Raw genomic sequence first — 25,868 nt, 5'->3', positions numbered from 1 at the left:
TCTTCTTGTGGATGAGCAAAAAATTCTTAAAAACTTGATTGTCATTATTAAAAGGTGATGCTCTTTGCAGCTGTGCAGAAATTTATGCTTCAATATTTCTTTCAATTTTTATTTGCAAATTACACTAAATAAATGTTACAAAATAACAAGGTATCAGTTTTAAAATATTTGAGTTAAACATTATTGAAATAGAATATTACTTTCACTAAAATTTTGATAAACAGATGAGCACACATGCTTCTAAAATGCTGGTTGTAATAGGATTAACTTATGGAGTTATTGAAGAAAACAAATATTTTAAAATTTAGGTATAAGTACAAGGAAGTTTCTTGTTATTAGAATACTAAGAGTGTTTATTAAACATGGATTTTTTTGTTACCGAATGTAAAAAAAAATTATTCAGAAGTATATTCCTTTTTTTGAAACTGTGAGTTGATTCATAATTTTTTTTTGTAGTAATATAAAAATTAGGCATACCTTATACACATGTCTAGCAGTTATTTTTAAGATAGGCAAGCTGTCCAATTGAGAGAATTTAGTTAATGATCATCCTAAGTCTTCCCCATAAAAACGTGGAATTTTTCAAGCTGGTATTTGTAACTTTGTTTGTCATTGCTTCCCATGTAGTCTTGAACTTGCAACTTATTTAATTTATGAATGCCAAAATGACTTAATTGTGTATATATATTTTTCCAAATTGAAAAGTTACATGAAATTTGGAAAATCATTTTTCTTCCAGTTAATGAGTTAATCTATACTCATCATTAAATAGTGCCAAAAATATTCTAATAATAAAATTCTAAACTGGTTTTATGCACGACAAAATATATTTTTAGAATAACGTATTTTTATCAAGTAATAGAGACTAGCTTTAAATTAAGAATTGAATAATTGTTACTGTGCGTAAAGTGGTAACAGGAATGTACTTTTGTAGTTTTTACATTTGTTAAGTAAAGAATCAAATCAGTCAGAATACTTTTCTGAGGAGTTGTTTTGCTGTACTTAATCTCATAATAGACATTGTTACAAATCTGAAACGGAACGTAATCCTGATTGTCCTGTGTGCAGCCCGGCATTGAATTTATTAGCCAAACATCTTCCCTTTGCTCATTGCTCTCAGTCTAGACTGGTGTGTTTTATTTCAGGCCAACCCTTGAATGAACACAACCATCCCTTGATGTTACCAAATGGGTTTGTGTATGGAGAACAGGTAGATGAAGTTTAATTACATTAATTTTTGAGTGGACAATTTGCACATTTTGTTGAAAAGACAATTTCTTTGGGTGAAACTGTTTTCAGTATTTTACAAAAATAAATAGGAGCTTTAACATAAACTGTATATATATTATGTAATAAATACTGTGTGTATTATTGTTTCTCTAATGATCATTTTCTATTTGCATGTAATTCATATTGCTTGTAGTACACGACATTTTGAGTTTGCAGATATAATTATCTCTGTTGTTAGAGTCATGAAACTAACCAGAATTAATCTTTCACCTTTAACACTATATATATCATGAACACTTTACTAATTTGATTTCATGGAATTTCAAAGTTGCACTGTATTTAAAGATATTGGCTTCAAAAGTCAAAGTAATTTGTTCTTGTTTAGAAACTGTTAATTTAGTTTGCAATTATTTCATGATTTTTGTTTCAAAACAGGAAGTTTTACTCAGTGTAATAACAGTTATTGTATAAAAAAGTTGAGTTTATAACGTAATTGTGTATTTTCCTAATAAATTCTTAAATTAATTATGTGGTAAAATAGTATAATTATATTTGTGATAGTGTCCTACGTGACATTTTAACTAGTAATTTTACTCAACTTTCTATGATTGCTAAAATTAGCCTAGTCAGAAAGATGTTAAATGATCTTACATTTTAAACAAACAACTTTCCTTGATTTTGTTTAGCTATTCCACATTATTGTGTAATATTTTTAACAAGTAACATTAGACAACTTTATTAATGTGCTAGGTGCTTTATAATAACACATTGTTATTAGTCAAGTAGAATTTCTGTAGTTTCAGAAATGTAAACCTAACTTCTAACAGTTATAATTATAAGTTCTTAAGTTCATATCATTATGTGGCAAGCACTTTAATTATACATTTATGTAGTTAGAAACAAAGAATGATATTGATTATTATATGATACAAAAAACTTTAGTTTCAGCAGCATTTTAGAATTAAAAAAAAAACAGCTCTTGTCATATTGCAGTTTATAAAATTGTATTGTATATTAAGAAGAATTGTTTACAGAATTCTTGTTTCATTGACTTTGAGGTCAGCTGATCTCATTTTCTGTATAGTGGTTTATTATATATTCCTGAAAAAACAACATAAAAATTGTAAATATATTTTATATTTTGCAGTACTTTTCATATCTGTTCTGTTTGTTTAGCATTTTTTAAGTATTAAGACATTAAACACTTTCTAATTATTGTACTAATTAAAATGTTTTTTGCATATTCTGATTTAAGTTTGATATAAAATACTTTTAAAACTCAGTTTGGCTTTATTTTAACTTGTTTCAGTCCCTTAATCAGATGGCAACAGAAAATGATGGGAAAGTAACATGTCCTCGAACCAAAGCCGTCTTTGACTTGAGTGAAGCTGAGAAAATTTATGTAATGTGATCTTGTTCAGCTGTTGTATTATATAATGTATAAGCTTTCTTCAGTTAAGACCAAATATTATATCTTGTAGCAAAAATGTCACATTGAAACTTGGCATTGCTTCTATGTATTTAATGTATACCCAGATGCTAAATAATGAAGAGGAAAACACATTACTGAGAGAGGTTGAACTTCTGGATTAGTGAAAACCAACATGAAAACTTGTAATAAACACAATAAAAGCTGTTATTAGTATCTTAAATGTGTGGTTGTTACTTTAATACTTTATTGTTTCTAACATTCTCACATTTTCCTCTGTGTTTGTAAAGATGTTTTAAGGTTTTGGTTTCATGAGCACATAGATTGATAAGGCATTACAGTAAAAGGTAATAAGATCTCTGAAGAAAAGGTAAAAAGTTTAATGTTATATGTATAAGAACTTTTGCAAAAGAACCACCTTCACCTCATTCAATGGCATCAAATTTTAATTGTTGGTAACTAGCATCGAGCTAATTCCATCCAGATATCCAGAGATATATGTGTAATTGGGAATACTTTGGAAAATTGGTTGGTGATCTTCCGTTTGTTTTAAAGATGCACTTATGAGGACAATTTGATATAATTCAGTTTAAAGAAGAAAAAAGATAATGTTGGAGAAGTTTATTATCATGAATTACAATAGTGGTTCATAATAGGGATTGCAAGGAATTGCACAAAACGTTAATAAATGTTTAGGCAATAAAACACCTTTAACGATGAGGATTCAGTTCAAACAACTATTTTTAAAACCTTTATTATTGGCTGCTAATGATGTACAGACAAAAATGTACAAAAAATCGTGCATGTTAGACTTACAAGTAAAAGAAAATCTGTTCAAAATTGTCAGTTTGTAATTGTTATTATTCTCTTATAAGCCTACAACAGAAACAGCTTGGTATGTTGTATCCAAATCTTTTGTAGAATACTAAATAAGGTATTGTGAAGACTAGGAGTACTGAAATTCTATTTGTTTCTTTTGTATTTAACACAAGTTAAAGACAATTCTTAGTGTAAACGATGTTATTGTTTCTTGAAATTAACTGTCTTACATATATCTGATGTTCGTTTAAAAAAGTACAGAATCAAACGGGGATGACCAGCGAATAATAGATGACATTAGATTACTGTAATATGTAGATGCTCAGGGCTTTGTACGCTATACAATTTGTGTTTAGAGAGTCATCTGCTATGTTGTGTATGAAGTAAATGAGTAAAAAGAAATTCATTACACACTATATTAAGTTTTATTACACACATCCACAGAATAATTACCTACAAAAGCCCAGTTTTATAGCTTTTGACACATATGGGAGGTATGTAACAGCCATGGAAAATCTCTACCTCATTTATTAATGATTAATTTCCATTTGTTTCAGAATTTTTCATAAAGCTACACAAAGGCTAACTGCGCAGTCATTTAATTTTGAACTGAAGGAAAAGTCGCTAGTCAGTAACACCCACAGCTCGCTTTTGTGTGATTTGGACTTTACTCTTTTAGCACACCTGTGGCACAAATTTTGGAGCGCGTCTCTGTAGCAGCAGATCGCGAATGATGAATCTCAGATTCACAGCTCGTGCCATTAAGGAGTGCGACTCGTAATCTGAGGGTTGTGGGTTCGCATCCCCGTCGCACCAAACATGCTCGCCCTTTTAGCCGTGGGGGCGTTATAATGTGACTGTCAATCCCACTATATTAGCCGGAATTTCAATGACTCACAACCAAGATGGAAACTCACAAGACCTCTACTGGCAGTAAATAGCCTGATAATTGTATTAATTTCTGTTTGTGTCAGAAAAAACATTGTGATAAGACTAAAATTTTTTAAGGTGGTATCTGATTAAACTATCTCTAATTGTATTGTTTTACGTATTTTCTTCCATGTTTTGACCAGATATTTCTAAGACAAATATTATTAAGAATATCTGTTTTTACCCATTTTATTTTTGTCAGTCTAATTTATTGTTAATGAAATGCAAATATGCATATTTTTCTTAAACGTTTCCGCAGTTCATTACCGTGTTAAATACGCTAAATATAGTTAAAACAATAATCAACCAGGATTTTCAAAACGTGTGTGTGTGTACTTAACGATTATTGAGACATACAAATTAACAGTTTAAAAACTACATACATGAATAGATATTATTACGTACATATATTTCTTAATATTTATATACAATTTATGTAAAGAAATGATCATATAACGATAAAAACGTGTGTGTGTAATATTTGTTCATGTCTTTCGGCTCTCAAACATCTGAAGTTTATCGTATGTGGCTCTTACGTTAAGCAAGTTTGGTCACCCTTGCTATAATCCATCATTTACTCTAGTGGGACGTAAATTAGCTCTGTATTCATCTGACAATACTTCTGTTAAACCAAATTACATTACTATGAGATATTGTGCTACCTCTTTCCTGCCTTTCTCTTTTGGCTGTTTTTAACTGGATTTGGGGGAAGATTTTCCAAGTGTATGGCATATGACTAATGTCATCCATTTTTCATAGCCTGAGAAGGATTCAAAGATCCCCCTGGATTGTAGACCTATTGCTTTGACTGTAAAGTTTTGGAAACGATAATTAATGTTTTTTTTTTGGTTCCTTGAATAAAATAATTTCTCACTCATTCAGCATGTTTCCTGCAAACAGTGCTACTCCATTAATCAATGGATTCAACTTGAAACGTCAATTTGAGAAGCCTTTCTCAGGCGGGAGCATCTTGTTTTAATCTTCTTTGATCTTGAGAAGAATTATCACACTGTGTTGAGGCTTGAAATCTTGCAGAACTTCCATTCTTATGGGTAGCATGACTACGTACCCATGTTATGTTATCTTTTAGTTGACAGATCATTCTGCATCCATATGAGATCAGCTTCGTCCCAATTCTTAATACAGAAACTTTGAGTCCATTAAGGCTGTGTCTTGACTGTTACACGTTTTAGCATTAAGATAAATTCTATCGTTGAACAACTTTCTCCTACAGTTGCGAAGAGTTTTTATGTTGCCATCTTTCAGGTTTCCTCTTATTTGTTGTATGTGAGATTTTTAACTACAGCTCACTTGTTTGTTGGAGTAAACCATAGCAAATGGTTTCGGCTTTATGTTCTCTTAACCTAAGATTGCTTGTGTTCATTTTTGTCACTAGTGGGGATTATACCAGGGATGTGCTGTAATTTTCATGGTGTCTGAGATTAGGTATGTGGGACTTCTCTTTGAGAACCTAAAGTTCTTTATCATAATTTTGGCTCACAAATTACCATTAATTATAGGTTGTGTAAGGTAATTCCATTGTGTTATTATAACTTTTATCGCATGTTTAATATAAATGGTAATTTAATCAATAGTTTAATAGTGGTAGCACAGTCAATGAAGCGACAAAACCAGTGTTCTGCTGATAACAATGAAGCTAATAGAAATTTAGAGTGCATTTATAGTTGTAATAACGATTACAAGTCAAAATATGCAACTATTTTTATGCAAATAACTAATTAGATCTTACTTGGAACAGTGTACATAGTTTTTATTTCGTTTTATAAGGAAGGTTATTGAGGTATTAGAAAAGGTCCAGAGATGAAAAATATTAAGATGTTTCTTGAATTAAATCACTAACTTATAGAGGATAGGTTAATATCTCTTAACTTATTTTCTCTTCAGAAAAGGAGCGTAAGATGTCATCTTACTGAAGCTTGTAAAGTTATTTATGGTGTCCATTAGATAAGTTCTGAGTTCTTTGTGTTATATTCTCAAAATAATAGTATAAAAGTTTACGATTTGGAAAAGATGGATTAACTCCAATTATTTAAGTTGAAATTTTATAACAATTATTTGATTTTGGAATGAGTCACTTTCAACAATAGTGGAGGTTAATACTTTACAGAAGTTTTTTAAGTGAATCGCAGATTTCCTGAAAAATAAAGTGTTATTTAAATTTTTATTTTCTCCATAATGAGTGTGCAAGAATATCCTTTCAGAACTAAATGATCCCTTGTTGTACTCATGCCTTATGATATTGTGCCATACTATGTTAATACATTTAAAAGAGGTCCTTAAAATTAGGAATTCTGGAGAAAATACAGATTTGTAAATATTGCGATATTTTAACCTTTAAAATGCTCCTGACAAGTCTCAGTCTGTTTAAAACTAGGCAATTCTCCTGGATATGAAAATAAAACAAAACACGTGCTCTTTGTGTTTTTATTATCTGATAATAGGTAAGGAATAAGAAATAAAATGTATAACATGAATATTATGTTTTTGTAGCAACATTAAGGATTATAGTTCATGACCAATTATATCTAACAAATAATATTAACACCGTATTTTTATTCCTTATCTTATAAGTTACAAAATTATAACAACAAGAGAAAAAATATCTTAATTTTGCCATTGTTTATTATTATTATTCAAAACAATTGGTTTGTTTTGAATTTCGCGCAAAGCACACGATGGCTATCTGCGCTAGCCGTCCCTAACTTGGCAGTGTAAGATTAGAGGGAATTCAACTAGTCACCACCACCTACCTACAACTTTTGGACTACGCTTTTACCAACAAATAATGAAGTTGACCATCATATTATAACACACTCACGAATGATAGGACAAGCATGTTTGGTATGTCGTGAATTAGAGCACAGGACCCTCGGATTATGAGTCGAGTGTCTTATCCACCTGGCTATGCCGGGCCACCAAAAATAAACAATTGAAATTTTGTTCATTAAATATCATGTTTGCTTTAATTACTTAATCAATTTATTTTATACGAAATTAATTTTGTGATGCTTGCTTTGCATAAAATATTAAACCTTAATTTCGTATTGTCAGCAGTGAAACCAAACATTTTTACGACCACTCTCACCACCACGTGGGTGAATAACACCTAGTTATAGGAGGTTGAGACTATGCCAAGATATATTTATTTGCATAAAAATCAAAATTATAAAATACAAAATACAGCACAAAACAAAGAATAACAAAACAACACACTGTATAGAGCACTATGTAACGTTACATTTTATACAATGATAGAGTAACATTTCATAATTGAAGTTAACAGTATGAAGTTAATAGTCATTTGTAATGTATATAGAAGAAAGTTAAATGAAATAAAATAAGATGGCCATTAGAGCTAATATTAACACGTTCCACTACATAGAATATAGAATCGTGTAATAATAAGGCATCCTAGTTTGTTACCTGGTCATTGGTTTGTAATCTCAAACCCAGAAAAGGAAAAATTTGCTTCGGTGATTAATGATATGTCTTTATGGTTCTTATGAAATTAGAGGGTAATATATGTTTTTACTGGATTTATTTTGAGCTGAATTTATGGCTTATTTTGGGTTTGAATAATTGCAAATTGATCTAGATAACAAAAACAATGTCACGATTTGCCTATTATTCTTAAGTGATTGGCAGATTTGTAACCTTTTTTTTTCTTTTTGAAATTTAAATAATATATCTAGCTCTTATTCTTTTTGTTAGTTAATGATAGGTTTGCAGGGTTTGGGCGGCTTTTCTTCTCCTTTTTGTGTTGGTAAAATGGGTAGTTGTGGTTGCGTTATCATTCACGTAAGAAACGTTTCATGCTTGAGTGTTTTGGTCCTTGGTTGATGATAGGCTTCAGAATCAAACTGGCTGTTGAATGGATGATGGAGTGCTGCATGAAGATGGCATACGTACAGAAGCTGACGGGGTTTCCTGTATGGTTTCTTGGCTTTGTTGTGGAAATAGTGAAATAAAGAGCCATGGATGAGTAAATGGTCGTATTCGATCTGCATGTAGTTTGATTTTAGTTGTTGCAATATGAAAATTTGAATGTTGGCTTCGTTTACTGATAGACCAAAATCTTTTAAAAACATTTAGAACAGGGTAGAGGTACTGAATGAACTCTTGTAAGAGTCTTGTGGCTTTCAAGATTTAACAGTTGTAAAAATATTCCATTTTGTCGTAGTATCCTGCTTTCAGTGAGATTAATGCCTGCATTGGGTTTGAAACAACTGATGAAATTAATGATATTGTGGGATTAGTAATCAATAGATAATCCGATAAGGATTATGGGAAAAATCAGCAATGTTGTCATAGGCAGTCTACTATTCACTATTGGGTATTGTATGACTGCCTGTGTCTTATATGTTTTCTATCGTTATTACACTTCCTGATTGTTTAATGACAGCTAATCATAAACTACCAACACGTGACTGTAATATGATAAAATAATTTTTCCCTGTTAAAGGCCCGACATGGCCAAGCGTGTTAAGGCGTGCGACTCCTAATCTGAGAGTTGCGGGTTCGCATCCCCGTCGCGCCAAACATGCTCGCCCTTTTAGCCGTGGGGACGTTATAATGTTACGGTCAATCCCACTATTCGTTGGTAAAAGAGTAGCCCAAGAGTTGGCGGTGGATGGTGATGACTAGCTGCCTTCCCTCTAATCTTACACTACTAAATTAGGGACGGCTAGCACAGATAGCCCTCGAGTAGCTTTGTGCGAAATTAAAAAACAAAACAGAACACATCTTAAATTGGTGACATTATTTAGTATTTGTTTTTTATACCCCTTTCTTTTATTATTTTCATGAGTATGTGCACATAATTTCTGAGTGACATAATTTATTTTACTTTAGAAACATTATGTATCATTGAGTTATTTTTATTTCTCTTTGTGTTTCAATTTCGTTAGATGAACCAATTAATGTGATAACAGTACTATTATTTCTGACCCCCAGTGAAAATTTCAATGTTGATTGTAAAGTAGCATACCTATTATTTACAATTCATTTTTATTTAGTTTGACAAGATTAAATAATTAATACGAGCTTTTGTTTATGTTAACAGGAGAAGATTGGACCCATAAACTCTTAATTCATTACACTAACAACTAAAATATATTTGTACCCATAATAAACTTTTACTATAAATTAAAATAGATCATACTGATATTGAAAGTAAATAACGATTTTCTTAACATTTTTGTCTTGTTTTATATCAAAACATTTTATGTATTTTGAGTTGAAACATTCAAAACATTTATAATTAAATTTATTTAATAGATCAAAAAATCGATAGTTTAGTTTGAAATTCCAATGTTTTACATCGAAAATAATAAAAAAAGAGTTTAATATTTTCTCTTAACACTTTTTATGTTTCAAACCAAATCGTGATCAACATGACCAAGTGGTTGAGGCACTCGACTCGCACTCCCAAGTTAGCAGGTTCGAATCCTCGTCATACCAAACATGATCGTCCTTTCAGCCGTGGGGGCGTTATAATCCCACTATTCCTTGGTAAAAGAGTGGGCGATGAGTGGTGATGATTAGCTGCCTTCCCTCTAGTCTTACACAGCAAAATTAGGAACGGCGAGTACAGATAGGCATCGTCTAGCTTTGCGCGAAATTCAAACTAAATCGCTGCAACCATTTTAAAAGTTGCTGTCACTTTCGAGAAATAAATATTGTTTGAGTTCAACAATATGTTTTGAACTGAGATACTAAGAAATTATCAAGAGGTTTAGAAATTTAAGGTGTTTATTTATTGTTAGATTATAAATGTATGATACAGACTTATTTGTTTGGTTAATCAAGTTATCACAACTTCACTTAAACGTTGTTCACTTATTATCCATTAGAATGTATCACAAAAATAAACCTTGAATATCTCATTTGAGTTAATTTCTGATTACAAGTATTTTTAAGAAGTTACGCAATTTACAGCAAAGAATAATATGTTTTTCAAATGTTTCTTTTTTGGTAACAGGACGTGATCAATGGACAAACGGATTCTTAACTCAAAACAGTAATTATTCAGCACTATATCAACTTTAATCTTTCATTGCTTTTCATCGAAAAATATTTTTTTGCAAAGTGAAATAGCTCATTTTGAAAAGTTTTGAAGAATCTCTCATGTTATAATAATATTATACGTGTAAAACGGTTTACATATCTTTATTTGAACAATTTATTCTATTCATTGGTATTTGTGAAATGAATGTTAATGGGTAGTTGATTATCTTATGTTTAATGGTTAAAGGGTATTCATTACGGATCAATGTAGTGAAAGAAATTTTGATTATGTACAGATTTCTTCGTTAAAGGGTTGTGCTTGTATGCGCGTGTCTACCGAAATCTTCTTTGGTTTCTGTATTTGTAGATTTATAGGTTTTAAAGTTAAAGTAGATATCAGTTTGAAGATAAACCTGAAGAAGTGAGAGAGAAAAAGTGCGGTATATGCCATGAATTTTCTACTTCTTCTTTTGATACAGTATCATTCAAAATTCATCTGATATTTTGTGTTTCATAATCTTCACATAATATGTATGTAGTGTTTGTTTGTATTTAAACATAAAGCTATACAATGAGCTATCTGTGCTTTGCCCATTTGGGGTATTGAAACCAGATTTGTAGCATCGTAATTCAACAGACATTCCGCGGTGCGAGTGAGGACTACAACATGTAATTATGGTAGTTTGCAGTGTATGCAGATTTCTTGCAAAGCAAACATATTGGGTCCACCAACAGGATGCTTGAAGAATATAACATCACAGAGTATTGGTAAAGAATGGTAAAAATTTAAAATGTGAAAACACAAGTTTAAATAAATAAATGCATCCCAAATACAATAAAATAATAGAGATCTGCAGGGCAGAGTTCCCAACAGGGGTGGTCAGTACTCTGACCACCTCCGAAAAGGTAACATCATATCTTTGTTATTAAGAATCAAATAAACGTAAACATAAAAGTTTTCAATGACTTGACTGCTCCGAAAAAGTAGCAACATATACTTGCTTTTAAGAATCAAAAACCGTAAACATAATTTTTTCATTTAAGCTAGTGATTTTACTTTTCTAACGCATATTACATAAAACCAAATAAAATTCAAATAAGCAATAAGTTTTCACGATTCTTCTGTTAAGCAAAAGCATTTGATCGTCTCTTTCATTTTGTTCTCCATCACAAAATTTGTTACTTCCCGTTCAGTATTTAAAATGGCGATATGAGGCAGTTTTTCTTGTCCAATGCTAGAACGTAAGTAAATTTTGATTAGACGTAAACCAGAGAATGATCTTTCGGCAGAACGAGATGTGACTGGAACAGTGCTGAATATTTGCCTCAACTGAGAATAAGTTAAAAGGAGTTGAAAGATTCCATTCTCAGAAATCCATTCCATTTTGACAAATTATATCCGGACGACAAATGGGGATTTTGTTTTTCTTGATCAAGAAGACCTACCACAATCTTTCTTTCTGTAGGTAATTGATTTTTATTCAGTCAATAAAAGTAATGAAGTAATGAGAGATCACCTGTTACATTTTCTTTTTCTGGTTGCATTATGACAGAAGAGAGACCGCAAAGAATATTTTGATAATTTTCGTCAAAACGAGATTGAATTTGCTCTTTAAAAGATTGAACAGTGGAAAAGAAGATGGCGTCTCTTACATAAAAGGTTGGACTATCAAAATCTGCAGTAGCAGATGCAAATCCAACTTTTAAGGCACGTTTTTTCGGTGTTCGGTGGCAAGGTACGGTCAGTTCTTTGAAATTTATAACTTGTTCTTTCCTAATTATTTCTTTTATATTTGTTATCTGATTTGTGGCCTCGCTCCATAACTTTGAAAAATTTTCGTTTGTCTCTAGTGATTTAAGGTTGTTGATTTAATTATAAGCAGATTTTCTCGCCAATATAGCATCTAGTTTTTTTCTGATTGAAAGTGAGTTGACTAAAATGAAGTTTCACTTAAAGTTTTTTCCAAGGCTAGGAGAGTGGAAATGAATTCCAAGCCACACATTAAAACTAAAAGGCCTTTACCAGTGGTCAAAGTGCTGGAATCGTTTAAAACAAATTTAAGAGGGGCGAGAATTGTAGCTTCAATGCGGTTCTTCAAGGCCAGTGGTTCTCACTTCGAAACTGAAGTACAATGACTTTGTCTCCACGACTTTATGAATTTCCTGAAAAATTTGGTGACGCTTGGAACTTCTCTCGAGAAAAGATTGCATTGTTCCTGGAATGTTCTTCAGTGACTGTGTTTTCTTTAGGGTTTTTTGAACGGCAAGATTAAGCAAGTGACTAAAATAATGGACATAACGTGAATTGGAGGCCACAGTTTTGATTAGACTTTAAAGCCTAACATGTTTATGTTTCATGTTACTGGCGCCGTCGTATTCTAGGCCAATTATCAAAGAAAGATCGAGACCCTGTTGCACTAAAGTTTCTATAAACAATTAAAAAAGGGCTTGGGCTTTCGTTGATTTCGCCAAGAAGAAGCCTAAAAACTTTTCTTCAATGACACCTTCTGAAACTTAACAAAGGCCCAGAGAAAGTTATTCGTCGCAACTGACATCCATGGTTTTACTTCATTGGTTATTAATTTTCTCACGTTCATCGTAATCAGATCCAAAATTTCATTTTGAATACCTCAACTCAACCATTGTTTACATTGGCCAACAAGCTCTGTGAACTTTTCCTTAAACCACGGAAGATTCTTACAAGAAAAATCCCTCGTTTACAACAGGAGAATCACATATATTGAGACGATCTTCATAGTCTCCCATTATGGCACCTTAGCAAGAGAAAGGAGTTTTTCTACCACTTTTGAAAGATAAAGTCTGTTCAGTTGTACTCCATCTTCCCTTTGTTTTTGATTTGAACTAGTCCAGAGCTGTGACAAATTCCTGTTGCTTTTGAACAGATCCCTGCTACCATTGAAGTTTGATGGTATACACTTTCAGCGTGTTTTTGCAATCTTTCTGGTTTTGACCATTTAAAAAATGTGAATGTCTTACAAGATTTTGGAACATACTTTTCACAAGGGTAAGAAGTTGCAGAATCAGAATTTTGATGATATGATGTTGAAGGAAGTTCTTCATACCACTTAACTTCAAATGATCGGTGAATCCCGTAGATAATCCGAGATAGGAATTCCAAGGTTGTGGTTGTTGTGAAATAGCAAATTCAAAACCACTAACTTTTTCTGCCGACTGCTCTTTCTGAATAGCTTCATTTTAATCATCTTCTGAATTGTCACTAGACGAATCAGAATTTACTATGAGAGCAGAACAATAACCTTGATATCTTCTTTTGCGCTTCTATTACGATTCCAGAGAACTTTAGACTTCTACCGGTCTTCAACATATCACTGTGACAGCTTTTAATATGTCAGTTTCTATAGCCATTGTTTATGAATTTTTTACATTCTAAGCATTTGACTTTGTGACGATCACTTGCCTGTATTTTTCCCATCATCTTTGTACTTATTACGAAAAAGACCTAGAACAAAAATAGGCAAAAAACTAATTAGTCCAAAAATGTGGGAAAAATTAGTGAAATGAAAATGACTAGTGTATTCTTAAAAAAAGTACACTATATATTCATCATTCAAATGCCCCCTCCATACCCTGGTTAGGCTAAAATACACACAAAAAAATGCGTAAAACCCTTCCAGTGGCTCAGCGGTATGTTTGCGGACTTATACCGCTAACAACCGGATTTTGATACTCTTGGTGGGTAGAGCACAGATAGCCCATTGTGTAGCTTTGTGCTTCATTCAAAAAACAAAACAAAGTTGTGTAAAACACGCAAAAAATGGCCACGAATTGATGTTTTAAATTTTATTAAATTATTCACAAAATATAATATATTTTGGATCAAAATAAACATTTAATAATGTAACTAAGAAAAATTACCTAACTGAAATATAAAAATTAAAATAAATCTTTTTCTTCTAAAATTTTTATTAAAAGATACGTATGAATTATTAAAACAGAAAATTTTATTCTGTTTATGTACTTTAGATATTTATTTTATGAATATTAATTAGAAAAACTAAATATTCTTTATTGAACCATAACGAGATGCAAAAGAAAAAAAGTTGATATAGAATTACGTTGTTCATTGCATCATCTCGTTTGATTCAATTGTTTACTGACATCATGCGTTCATGCTCCGATGCTAAGGTTTGTTTGTTTTTTCAATTTCGCGCAAAGCTACACGAGGGCTATCTGCGCTAGCCGTCCCTAATTTAGCTGTGTAAAACTAGAGGGAAGGCAGCTAGTCATCACCACCCACCGCCGACTCTTGGACTACTATTTTACCAACGAATAGTGGGATTGACCGTCACATTATAACGCTCCCACAGCTGAAAGGGCGAGCATGTTTGGTGCGACCGGGATTCGAACCTGCGACCCTCAGATTAAGAGTCCAACGCTTTAACCCACCTGGCCATGCCGGGCCCCGACGGTAAGGAAATGAGTGAAGAAAAAACAAAAGTCAAATCTAAATGTTGATATTCTTACGGGGATTTTTCTGTCTTCGTATCCGATCTATATTTCATCCATATTTTCTTTCCCTTCTTTCTTTTTCTTCTCGTTTCTTCTTTTCTTTCCTGCAAAAACGTATGTTTTTCTCCGAAGTGGGGTTCAAATGATCTCTCCTGACTCTCATGCTCTGCAAGCATGATATAATATATTGATATAGAACAAGGGCAAGTGTTTGCTGTGCATGTGGTGAATTAGCAAAAGAGAGATTGCTTCTTTTCTGTCATTCACATGTGGGTCTTTTCTTTCTTTAAACTAAAGAAAAAAGAAAGTTATGCTACAAAATGAAAACAGCTCTGACAGTTAAAATGAGAACAGAGAATGGCAAATAAAGAATCTGAAAATTCTTAAAGTAAGAAAGATATTAAATTTAAATTACCAAATCTCTAAAATTCTATATCAAATGTAATATTAACAAAAAATATGACATTCGTCCTTACAAGGAGACCCTTACTTGAAATAACAAATATACAAATACGAGGGCTGTTCAAAAAATACGCGGACTGTTTGAATTGCACAGCTCCAGTTGGTTCCAGGGGAATCCGCTTGATGTCGCTAGGTTCGCACAGATCAGCTGATTACGACGCCATTTCCTGATTGCAGATATCTTCATTTGTATATTAGCTAAGCGGTTTTAAGTGAAGTGCGATTTTTTCGTTTGGCGGATTTCAGAATGAATGACCTGAAGGAGCAACGACTTGCTGTGAAATTTTGTGTTAAACTTGGAAAATCTGCGACTGAAGCTTTTGCTATGCTTAACACGGCTTACGGTGATGTTGCTATGAAGCGTACGGCATGTTTCAAGTGGCATGAACGTTTTAAGGATGGTCAACAGTCCATTGCAGATGGACGTCCTTCTACGTCAACTGACGACCCACACGTCGATAAAATCAACACCCTGGTGCGAGCAAATTGACGTCTGACTGTCAGGGAGCTTGCTGAAGAGTGTGGGATATCAGGTGGATCTTGTTACGAGATTTTGACCGAAAAATTGAAGATGTACCGCGTTGCTGCGGAATTCAGCCCTCAGAACTCGTGAGATTTTGGCCAAACACTCGATCACTGTTCTTCCCCACCCCCCTACTCACCTGACCTTGCTCCTTGCGATTTTTTATTGTTCCCCAAACTCAAAAGACCCTTGAAAGGAAGAAGATTTGAGACGATTCCCGAGATTAAGGCAAATGCGACGAAGGAGCTGGAGGACATTACAAAAGAAGCGTACCAGAACTGTTTCAACAAGTGGAAACACCGTTGGGATAAGTGTGTGCGTTGGGGAGGAGAGTACTTTGAAGGGGTTCCAGACATGTAACTTCTAAATAAAGTACATTTTGTTTTATGACGTTAGTCCGCGTATTTTTTTTTAACAGACCTCGTAAGTAAACAAGTCAGGTGACTCACGATACACACGTTGTACACATACTCGAGAGCGAGACATGCTTAAACATTGGGTCAGAAAACTATTTTCTAATATATATCTTGCAGAATACTGTTATTCTATCGCTCTTTAAATTGTCAAGTTGACTAGAAAATACCACAACCCTGACAAATATTAAACAGTCTAGTTTCTACTGCTTTCCAACTTTCGGTGTTTCAATTGTAACTTTTAAATAATAAATTGTTTTTCATAGAAAAATAAATATAGTTTAGTTATGCTTATTAATGATAAATCTGAAATAGAAAAATGAAAATTGAAGTTCTTGAAAAAAATTAAATTTGATATAAATTTGAAGAAGAAATCCTAGAATCAAAATATTATTTCGCTAGGTAGCAGCTTTGCATCAAAGACTATGACATTTTTTGGTAAATGTTTTGTAGGGAATTATATCATGAGGTTTTCGGGCAAATTTGGGTATTGTGATACGTTCTTGTGTGAGGTTAACGTCATATGAGAGTGATTGTTTTACGTTCGTAGAATAGTTGATAAGGCTTAACAGAAGGTACAAATGATTTTTAATTTTATTGAAATTAGTTTCAGATATGTTTTATGAAAAGTGTTTTTCTAAAGTGTAATTTGAAATAGATACATATTATTAGGTTTTTAAAATAGATACATATTACGTATCATTAGATTTGTGAATTTGCCTCGTTATTTAGTACAGTAACGATAATAATATTGTACACGGCCTATAGACCGGGAGGTAAGAGAAAGGGGCTGGATAAATGGTTATAGTGTACAGAAAAGTTTGATGGTGGACGTAGGTCAAGAGGACATTTTTGGTAACTTAACTTGCAGTGGAGTCACGTTGTGGTGTCAGTTATTTTTCCTAGAAGCCAGTTTATTTTTTCAGTACGTGTACCATCACTTCTATTTGACTTAAAAAACCATGAGGATGAATATATATAGATTATATTTGAATATGGCCACCATTTATGACTAAATATATATATTTTTCTATCATGTTTGTACAGAAATATTAGTTTGGGCCATATAGCATATATTAAGTGGATCTTAAAATAATAATAATAAAAAACCTTTTAAACAATAACTCACTGTGATTCAAAATTGCAAAAATACAATCTCTGATTTTTAACTGTATTATTGAATGACATTATAAATCATTTAACTTTCAGATGCAAGCATATTTAATTGTTTAAAAATGCAGTTATAATCTGATATTTAGGTACAAAAACATTCACAAACTATGCTGAAACAAAAAACTAAAGGGATTCATTTAAAAACAAAATGGCAACAGTGGCTTGTATTTTTAGTAAATAGTTAATGATTATTCCTTTGAACATATTTAAAGTGTTTGAGAGAAAATGATTACTGTTTGGTGAATTTTGTATTTTCAGAATTCACGTGTTATCGGTATGAAGCATAGATCAAAATTACTTGTACATGTATTGTAAATGCTCAGCCTTATCATAAATTTCTTTCACTTGTCTAACAGGGATTTAACATTGTATGCTGTATATGCAGACATGACTTTTTGTACAATTCAAATTGTTTATTTTACAAGAGTACTTCTTTATTTAGTACAAGGAATGTATGTATGTACATATCACTAATTCTGGGAGACCAGTTGGGCTGGCTGGTTGATTCATGAGTATTAACCTCAAACTACTATCCACCAATTTTTAACTGTAAAAAGAAGTATTATGTAGATTACTCATTGATGTCAGTATTTTTGCCATATCTGAGCCTGTTAATTTGCTCATTTAATGTGCAAATGCAAACCATCTGTAGTTGGAAGCAGGTGTTAATTTCTCTAACCTTTTTCACAGAAATCCAGTCCTGTCATTTGGAATGTTAGTATTTTCTTACAGCTGGCAAGTGAAGGAGAAAGTCTCTATTGTTAGATCTACCTGTATTTCAGCTTGGAACTGTACTTGGCTCCAGGTCTTTTTTTGGCATAATTGTCAGTACAAAACACCTTTTTTTTTTTTTTTCCAATACCACATGGTGCAGTTGTATAAGGCATAGAAACTGTTAAGTGTTTTTATTGTATCTTTGACACCAAGTTTGTTGGCTTTAGTGTTGTTCTTGAGGGAAGCTGTAAAGTAGGTGGTCTCTCCTCATCCAATTTTCAGCTGAATCTACAAAAATGTGAAATAATTAAAGAGGATCTTAAGGTGTTCCTTTATTCTTCTAGTGAGGCTTAAATATTTTTGTACTCTTATCTATAAATTAATATTTAATTACTACTAATTAATTAGTCATATGCTGCCCACTAGAATAAAAAGACTATCAAACAAAAAGCTGTTAGGATCTTTACTTAAGTGATCATTTATTTGGAAGATTCAACATGCACATCTAAGAACTGTGGTATTGAGCAGGAAAGAGCAAGACCTATCTTTAAAATAAGATATTGTGACATGCATGTGATTTAATCATTTAATCACAGTGTTGTGCATAGTGAAAAGTCTTGTTTAAACAAGTACACCTGAAAAATGGAAATACAGCTGAGGTTGTGTTGATGCCATTTGATAAGTCAAGTGCAAGTGATTGGAATTTGGAATCGCATCAAATTTTCATCCAGAACAGAAATTACGATAACATATGTGAAATAATGAGACCTAGTGGAAAATGGCTTCTAAGAAAAATTGACACCACAATTTGACTCCACCATAAATTGTACAGTTATCAGATAGGTCTATTCTACCCAAATCCACCATCAAACCTTTTCTGTACACTGTTGCATTAACTCCTTTACTAGTGCAGATACATAAAATATCTCCTGGGGTAATAAAGACTGAGACTTTCTCTTAGAAGTATAAGTCAGAATATAGTCAAATTTCATAAATATGTAACTGTTGATCTTCTATGAAGTTACTGATAGTGCTGCTACATTACTCATTTCTCTTGTAGTGTTAATACATAGTACAGTAATAGTACTGTTTGATGAATGAGGATTAAATCCAATATGGGAAACTTGGATACAAACCTTTTAATTTAAGTTTAAAGGAGAAATAGGTAGAAGCTTAACAAGTATTATTATGGCCTTGACAGGGTAATTTTATTTTCTCTACCCTAACTGTACCTTGTAACCACCATAAAACCTGGATAATAAATATAAATTGCTTTTTTTTTCTAGCATGACTACAGATTATTGCCCCAAAATACAAATGTCTAGTCTAAATAATGTAAACTTTATAACATTATGCATTTAAATATATTTCTCTGTGTTGACTTTTCAAGTGTGCTTGACTAACAATACCAGTTACAATAATGTGGCACATATACACTCAATGTATCTAATAATGTGAAATTAACCTTTAGTCTTCACAAAGTGAAATTGTATTGACTGTGTTTTAGTGGCTTAGTATTTTGTAAAATATAGTCACATTTCAGTTATTATACATTGTATGTGTATATAGATTATTATTATTTACCAGTGTTTAAAACTAATTTTTCTTAGAACATTTATAACTGTAAATGAAGAAGCAAATAATTATCACTTCTTGTTAAGATATTTGTACTTGATTGCTACTTATAGCTTGCTAAGTCTTAAAAAAAACTTGCACTTGGAGGATCTGAAACAGACTTTTTCTAGGTTATATATATACATTTGTATAACCAACAAAATCATACTGTATTGGTAGTATAGACTTCCATTGTAATTTATCAAGTTTAGTAACTAAGCTGTATTTTGGTCTAAAAAATGAAATTTCAAGCAGACTAAAGACATAAGCTACCTCCTGGAAATCATGTTTTGAAAAAATGAGATTGAGTTCTAAATTGAGAAAATGCTCTAGACATATTAGGGGGATATGGTTATTCACATATGTAAGTAGGTGTGTATAAGGGATCATTTCCAAAAATTGAAAGTTTTAGAAACAGTGGAACCACTGTTTGATTAAGTACATGAACAATATCTCAGAAAATAAAAAAGATGGAATGTTTGTATTTTATATTCTTGCTTGCTAATATTAGTAATTTGAGTTCCAAATTTGTACAAAAGTATACTTTGTATTTTGACATTACCAATCTCTAATTTGAACCAGTGTTGTGTTCAATATACTGCATGAAACACAAAATCTAATATTTTGTTTTTTTTATTATATTTACTTTTGAATTAAGAAATTGAGTAATGTGTGGTATTAAAGTTTGAATTATACTTTAGTTTGATATCAAAGTTATTGACATAGATTCGTAAAATAGTAGTTCAATGAAATTTTGAATGTCAACAAGAATGATTACATGGGATTTGATCCATGATTCACAGTGGTAGGGTTACTTTAGATACATAAAGTTCAAACATATGATATACTTTCTAATGTATCTTAAATTTGTATGCTGACATACTTAGTATAATTTAAGACAAATGTATTGTTAGTGATACCAGGCTTTGCTTTTCCCTTGGCAAAGCACTATTGTTTGCATTTGTATCTTAAGTTTTTTCTTGTTTGTTTTAAATGCCTGTAAAGTACAGGGGTGTTTTTAATTTCAAGTTCTCTAATTTTGCACATGACAGGAATATCACTGTGGACTGCTGGTTAGCAGGGGGGAGGGTTCTGGAATTAAGTTAGTCATACTCCAAAATAGCTATTATCCTTGGTTTGGGAAACCTTACATTTACAGTGACTTCAGAACAGTATGATAATTTGGCAACTATTCATATTTGTACAGTTTTGATGTTGTCAGAGAAAGGCAACACACATATTCTACATGTAGAGACATGCATAAACACAGTACTTCTTAGAGCCCAACTGCTTAAGATGAAATATTGCATGATGTATAAATTGTTCAGTCATTCATCTTCTCCCAGCTCTTCTGATTATGATAATCACTGTAATTTTGTATTCTTTAAGTAATGAAATTATAAGTGCTGCATACTAAATCCAAATAAACGATAAATTTTTATTTCTTGAATATAATATTATGGGCCACTCAACTGTGTTGCTATAAGTAAAGACCATTTACGATGTTATGCAAGTTAACACAAGCTTTAAAGTTGTAGCATGACATAATACTATGGACTACTCCATAGCAGTTGAAGTTATTTTTAGAACAGTGTGATACAATTTCACTTTTGCATTTTTTCATAAATTTTGTAAAACAGACTAGGATAACAATTATTTTCAACTTAGTTTGTCAGTAAATGTTACCTGCAAGATAACTGAGAAGTATTGCTGAAGCAGTTTGACTTTGCACAGTAGTACTTGTAATCTTGAGAATTCAGTGAGAGATGAGGATATTAAAGATATACAGTGTAAAATCCAAATTGTTTTTCATAAACACGAATGAAAAGTAATGTCGGAAACACAGATAGAGACATCATGTTGCTGAAAATGTAAGATTGAATTTCTTATGTGAATGAGTTTTTTTTAATTTTTTATTGAAATAATTCAGGACAAATATTTTGGATACTCTAATATCAAAAACTATAAAGATTGTTGCAGTCAGTTAAATATGAGAAGTTATAGTGAGCAGACTACTTACATTTGAATATACTAATCTTGAAAAATATGTGAAAGTCATTTCATGCTTCTGTCAGCTATATATCTCAAATGAAATCCAAATATTAAGTCAATTTATTAATCCTTGATCTGATTAAGAGAAGTTCATACATCTGCATGGAATAAACCAAATGGATAAAGGCTAGCTTCAGTTGTTTAAGGAAAACCACTGGACATAAAATATAAAGATTGGAAATAAAGTATTTGCAAGTTATTTTAAATATGGTAGCATGATAACAGTTTCAGAGGCAACAAATGAGAGGTTAATTTTTTTATGAATGTTTACAAGCATGTTATAAATATAACATGCAATATTTGAATATATCCAGTATAGAAGGATACTCTTTGGAGACAGTAGAACTTTAGTAATCCTTGGTTCTCTTGGTGCACAGTGGTTTGAATTAATTAAACCAGAATTAATTTTGAGACTTACTGGTAGCATCTTGTTTAATGCAAAAGATTTTGAACACAAATATATGTTGTGTAAAGGTTAAATAGATATTTAACTGTTTTAATTTTAATGGCAACACATTAATTTTGGTAAGGAACATAAACAATGACTACAATTATGTTGATCAGGGAAATAGAAAAGGAAGAGAATGATTTTCTGTTTTTGATTCGAGAATGATTCTTTTTGATTAGAACATCTATATGTGAGCAACAAGTATGCCTGTCATTAGAGGGTTTATTATCTGATAAATGATTTGGAAATATGATTGTCTTCCACAACTGAAGTAGTCAAGTGACATTTGACCCCATTTGGGTTGATATATACTGGTTTGGGGAGTTTTCTGTTAAAATGACAGAAAATATAAAATAAATTTAAAGGTAATTCATTTTGATAATTGTTGGAGAGAATTGGATTAATTGAATGATACATCACATTTACTGCTATTTAAGTGCCCCATCTTGGAGAATAATGTGCTTGTCAGGCTTTTCCCTTTCCTATTTCAAGGCAGTATTTATAAGTTTTTTTTTCAACGTTTCATGTGTGTTAGAAGATGTAAAATTGATGGTCCAAATGTTCCTTTATTACTAACATTCTTTGAAAGTGAAAGAATACAATCGTGCAAGTTCATTTAACTGATTTATATTGAAGGTGAAGTTCTCTTTCTTATTCCAAGAATGATGTGTAAATGTTGTCATAGAAAGAATGAAGTGTTCATGACGAACTATTATGTTTGGAAAAAAGTGAAGGACACATATGTTCTAATTCTGTGCACTGAAATCAAACCAGAGATGTGATATATTATTTGTGTGAAAATTAAACATTTTATTAAACAAATTTTAACCCTTAAGTGTGTGTCTACACACACACACACACACACACACACACACACACACACACACACACACACCATATATACAAGCTACATGGGATTATAAAATGTATCCTAGATTTTGGAGGTGACAGCAGTAGAAGGACTCGCATTGCAGTGGGGATACACTGTCTATCTATCTTGATCTCCAATTCACTAGTCTCACATTAGAAGATTAGAAATTAGGAGAGCGAGATATGGGTGCTCAAGCTCATAATGTTCCACATCTGTATTACCCTCACTGCCTGCAGACAGTTGGTAGAAGGTGACTGCTCTCCAAAGTTAAAATAAGAATAAGAAAGAGATAAAAGTAAAAAATAAGGAAATAAGGTACTACCATATGGGGGTAAGTGAGATAAAACTTCTTGAAGTTAGCATTCCTGCCCCCAGTATGGTAGAGGCACTAATTAACACAACATTGAAACAATATATTAAATATACTGTGACTGTTGTGCTTTTATATGTGGCTTAAGGTGTACATCTGCATAAAATAGTGCTAAGTTCTTAAATGACCTTATTTTTTAACTAAAAATAATTCAGTACTATTTAGTAATTTTAATATGTGGAAAAATTAGTAGAAGTTTGCTCTTTAAGTCTTCGATTCATCGGTCTAATTTGGCCCTCAAAGAGAATACATCCATAAGGGTGCCACATAGTTAAAGGATAGTTAGATTTTTTGTTGTTGAAGACTATGAAATAATGGTGTTGAAGAAAAGATGATAATATTCCAAACTCTGAGCATTTTATGGGAAACATTGGAATGAACCTAAAGCTTTCTTTGGAGGTATAGTAAGCTTTGAAATTGCTGAATTATAACCTGATTAGGTAATCATTTGCAGAACATATTAATATTATTTTAACTTTGACCTATTCTGATATGATACATTTCATATAAATAGCTATTCTCATCCATTGCTGCTCTCTATGCATATATGCAAAAACATTTTTTGCATGCCATAAGCCTTGACACTCCCATCCATTAGGAATTAACTATTCCAATACCTCACGCATGCAAATCATTATGCAACAAACCTCTAACAATAAGAGTTCCATATACTAATTTAACATGTGCAAGTTTTCCTATTAAATTCTGTCAAACTGTCACTTCTTATTTGGCAGTATAAATGCTGTAATGTATAGTTTTGTGCTCTATTCAAGTGTTTTATATTAGTTTTTTTTTTCCCATTTCTTTGTATTAATTTCTCTCAGCAAGTTTATTCATTATTATACAGTAGTGTTGTTTGTAACCTGTTGAGTTATTCTGAAATGGAATTATTTTATATCTCTATGTGGTTATGGAACTTGTTACTTCATTATATAAATGTGTTTCTGTTCACACAGTTGGGTTGTTTCTTTTGTCACTATGAATTCTATATTACCATTTCAGAGGTTATGTTTTATAAGCACATTTATATAGGCTTTAGGTCAATGCACTTTGTGGGAATATTTTCAGCTTTACCTTTCCAGAAGATTGGTCATCCAATGAAGGTCATATGCAGTGGTGGTATTCAGATATTTTAACAACCAGTTCTATCTTGCTTTATACACCCCAGTTTTTTGCAATAAAAAATAGAAATATATCACTAAAATAATTTATCTAGCATGCTTTAAATATATCCAAATTGCCACTTGAATATCATCAAAATCTTTATTCCTCCAATGTTTGACTCTGTAGTCATCAGCTATGTGGTTTTTTTCTTAGCCACATTTGAACTGAAGTGGGATCCCATTAATCCAGTGGGAGGCCAATCAAATTGTCATCAGGTTTGCCACATTTTCAACTTTGTGTTGGTGGCTTTTATCTGAATATGATATTCATTCTTGAAACCCTCTTTCTGTCTCTGTAGAACTAAGAGCAACAGTATTAATGATGTTTTTAGCCTTTTGTACAGTTATTGAAATCTCATGGTTATGGCGATTTTGTAGGACACTTTCCACATAGTCATGGAAATCATTAATGTTGATTTCATCATGAAAGAGCTTATTGAACTTGTACAATTTTTCTTTAGCTATTTTCCAAGTGATAACAACTTCATCACTATTACAAGAATCTGGCTCAAGTATGTTTACCAGTTCATGAATTGTTTTTGTCATTTTCTTGTGCATTAGTTTTTGATTTTAAGTGATCACAATCCATCAACCTGGCTTTCATATTTTTTATTACTGCTTCCTGTAATTTTTGACGAGGAAAGCCTACATTTCTTTGGTTTTCAACAACTCAATATTCCAAAAGGCATCAGAAGCAATAGTTTCATCAGTTTTCTTTTCCAAGTTTCCTCTGTTTTCTTTGAACATTTCAAATGCCTTAATGGCCTTTTTATTGTTTTTTCAGCTCTTATTAAACTTAAATTTTTGGCTTGAAGGGCATTAGAAAGTAATTTCTTGTAGTATATCTATCATTATTGCTAAATCCTCCAGGAAGAATTTGTTGCAAAGAGGGCTAGCTATTATTGAATATTTTTTCTCAGTAGAAATGTATTCGTATAATGCTGGATAAGCACGCCATATGGCAAATGTTGATCTTAGGCTGCAATTGCAGCCCATCTTTGTCTGAAAACTCTACCAATCTTCAGAATTTGTAGTCCTGTTTCTTCCAAAATGTTAAAGTTCCATTTGGTTTTTGTTTGAATGGTGAAAAGTTGTGTAGATTTTATTTATAAACACTTTCAAGTGACTCACTTGTTTTA

The 25,868-nt window shown here is 32.0% G+C and overlaps 2 protein-coding genes across 17 annotated transcripts in view; both read left to right on the top strand.

Moving 5' to 3' along the window:
- The window catches only part of Kaz (E3 ubiquitin-protein transferase Katazuke), a 31,691-nt gene extending 28,809 nt beyond the window's left edge, over window positions 1–2,882 (top strand). For all 12 annotated transcript variants that reach the window (XM_076511582.1, XM_076511579.1, XM_076511577.1 and 9 more), the window contains 2 exons: window positions 1,018–1,210; window positions 2,540–2,882. In XM_076511582.1, the coding sequence (XP_076367697.1) occupies window positions 1,018–1,210; window positions 2,540–2,641 (295 nt within the window). In that variant the 3' untranslated portion in view covers window positions 2,642–2,882. The remainder of the gene's footprint in view (window positions 1–1,017; window positions 1,211–2,539) is intronic.
- Window positions 2,883–16,631: 13,749 nt separating this feature from the next.
- LOC143255625 (ragulator complex protein LAMTOR5 homolog) overlaps window positions 16,632–25,868 on the top strand; it is a 29,402-nt gene continuing 20,165 nt past the window's right edge. The window contains exon 1 of one of the 5 annotated variants that reach the window (XM_076511567.1): window positions 16,632–16,762. The gene's annotated coding sequence lies outside the window, so the exon portion shown is untranslated. Of the gene's footprint in view, window positions 23,966–25,868 lie in introns of all 5 variants that reach the window. The other 4 variants (XM_076511565.1, XM_076511569.1, XM_076511566.1 and 1 more) reach the window with 4 other exon arrangements.

This window comes from Tachypleus tridentatus, chromosome 7 (assembly GCF_004210375.1).
Source record: "Tachypleus tridentatus isolate NWPU-2018 chromosome 7, ASM421037v1, whole genome shotgun sequence".
NCBI lineage: Eukaryota > Metazoa > Arthropoda > Merostomata > Xiphosura > Limulidae > Tachypleus > Tachypleus tridentatus.
Note: the sequence above shows the minus strand (reverse complement) of the source record. Positions and strands in the feature narration are given on the sequence as shown.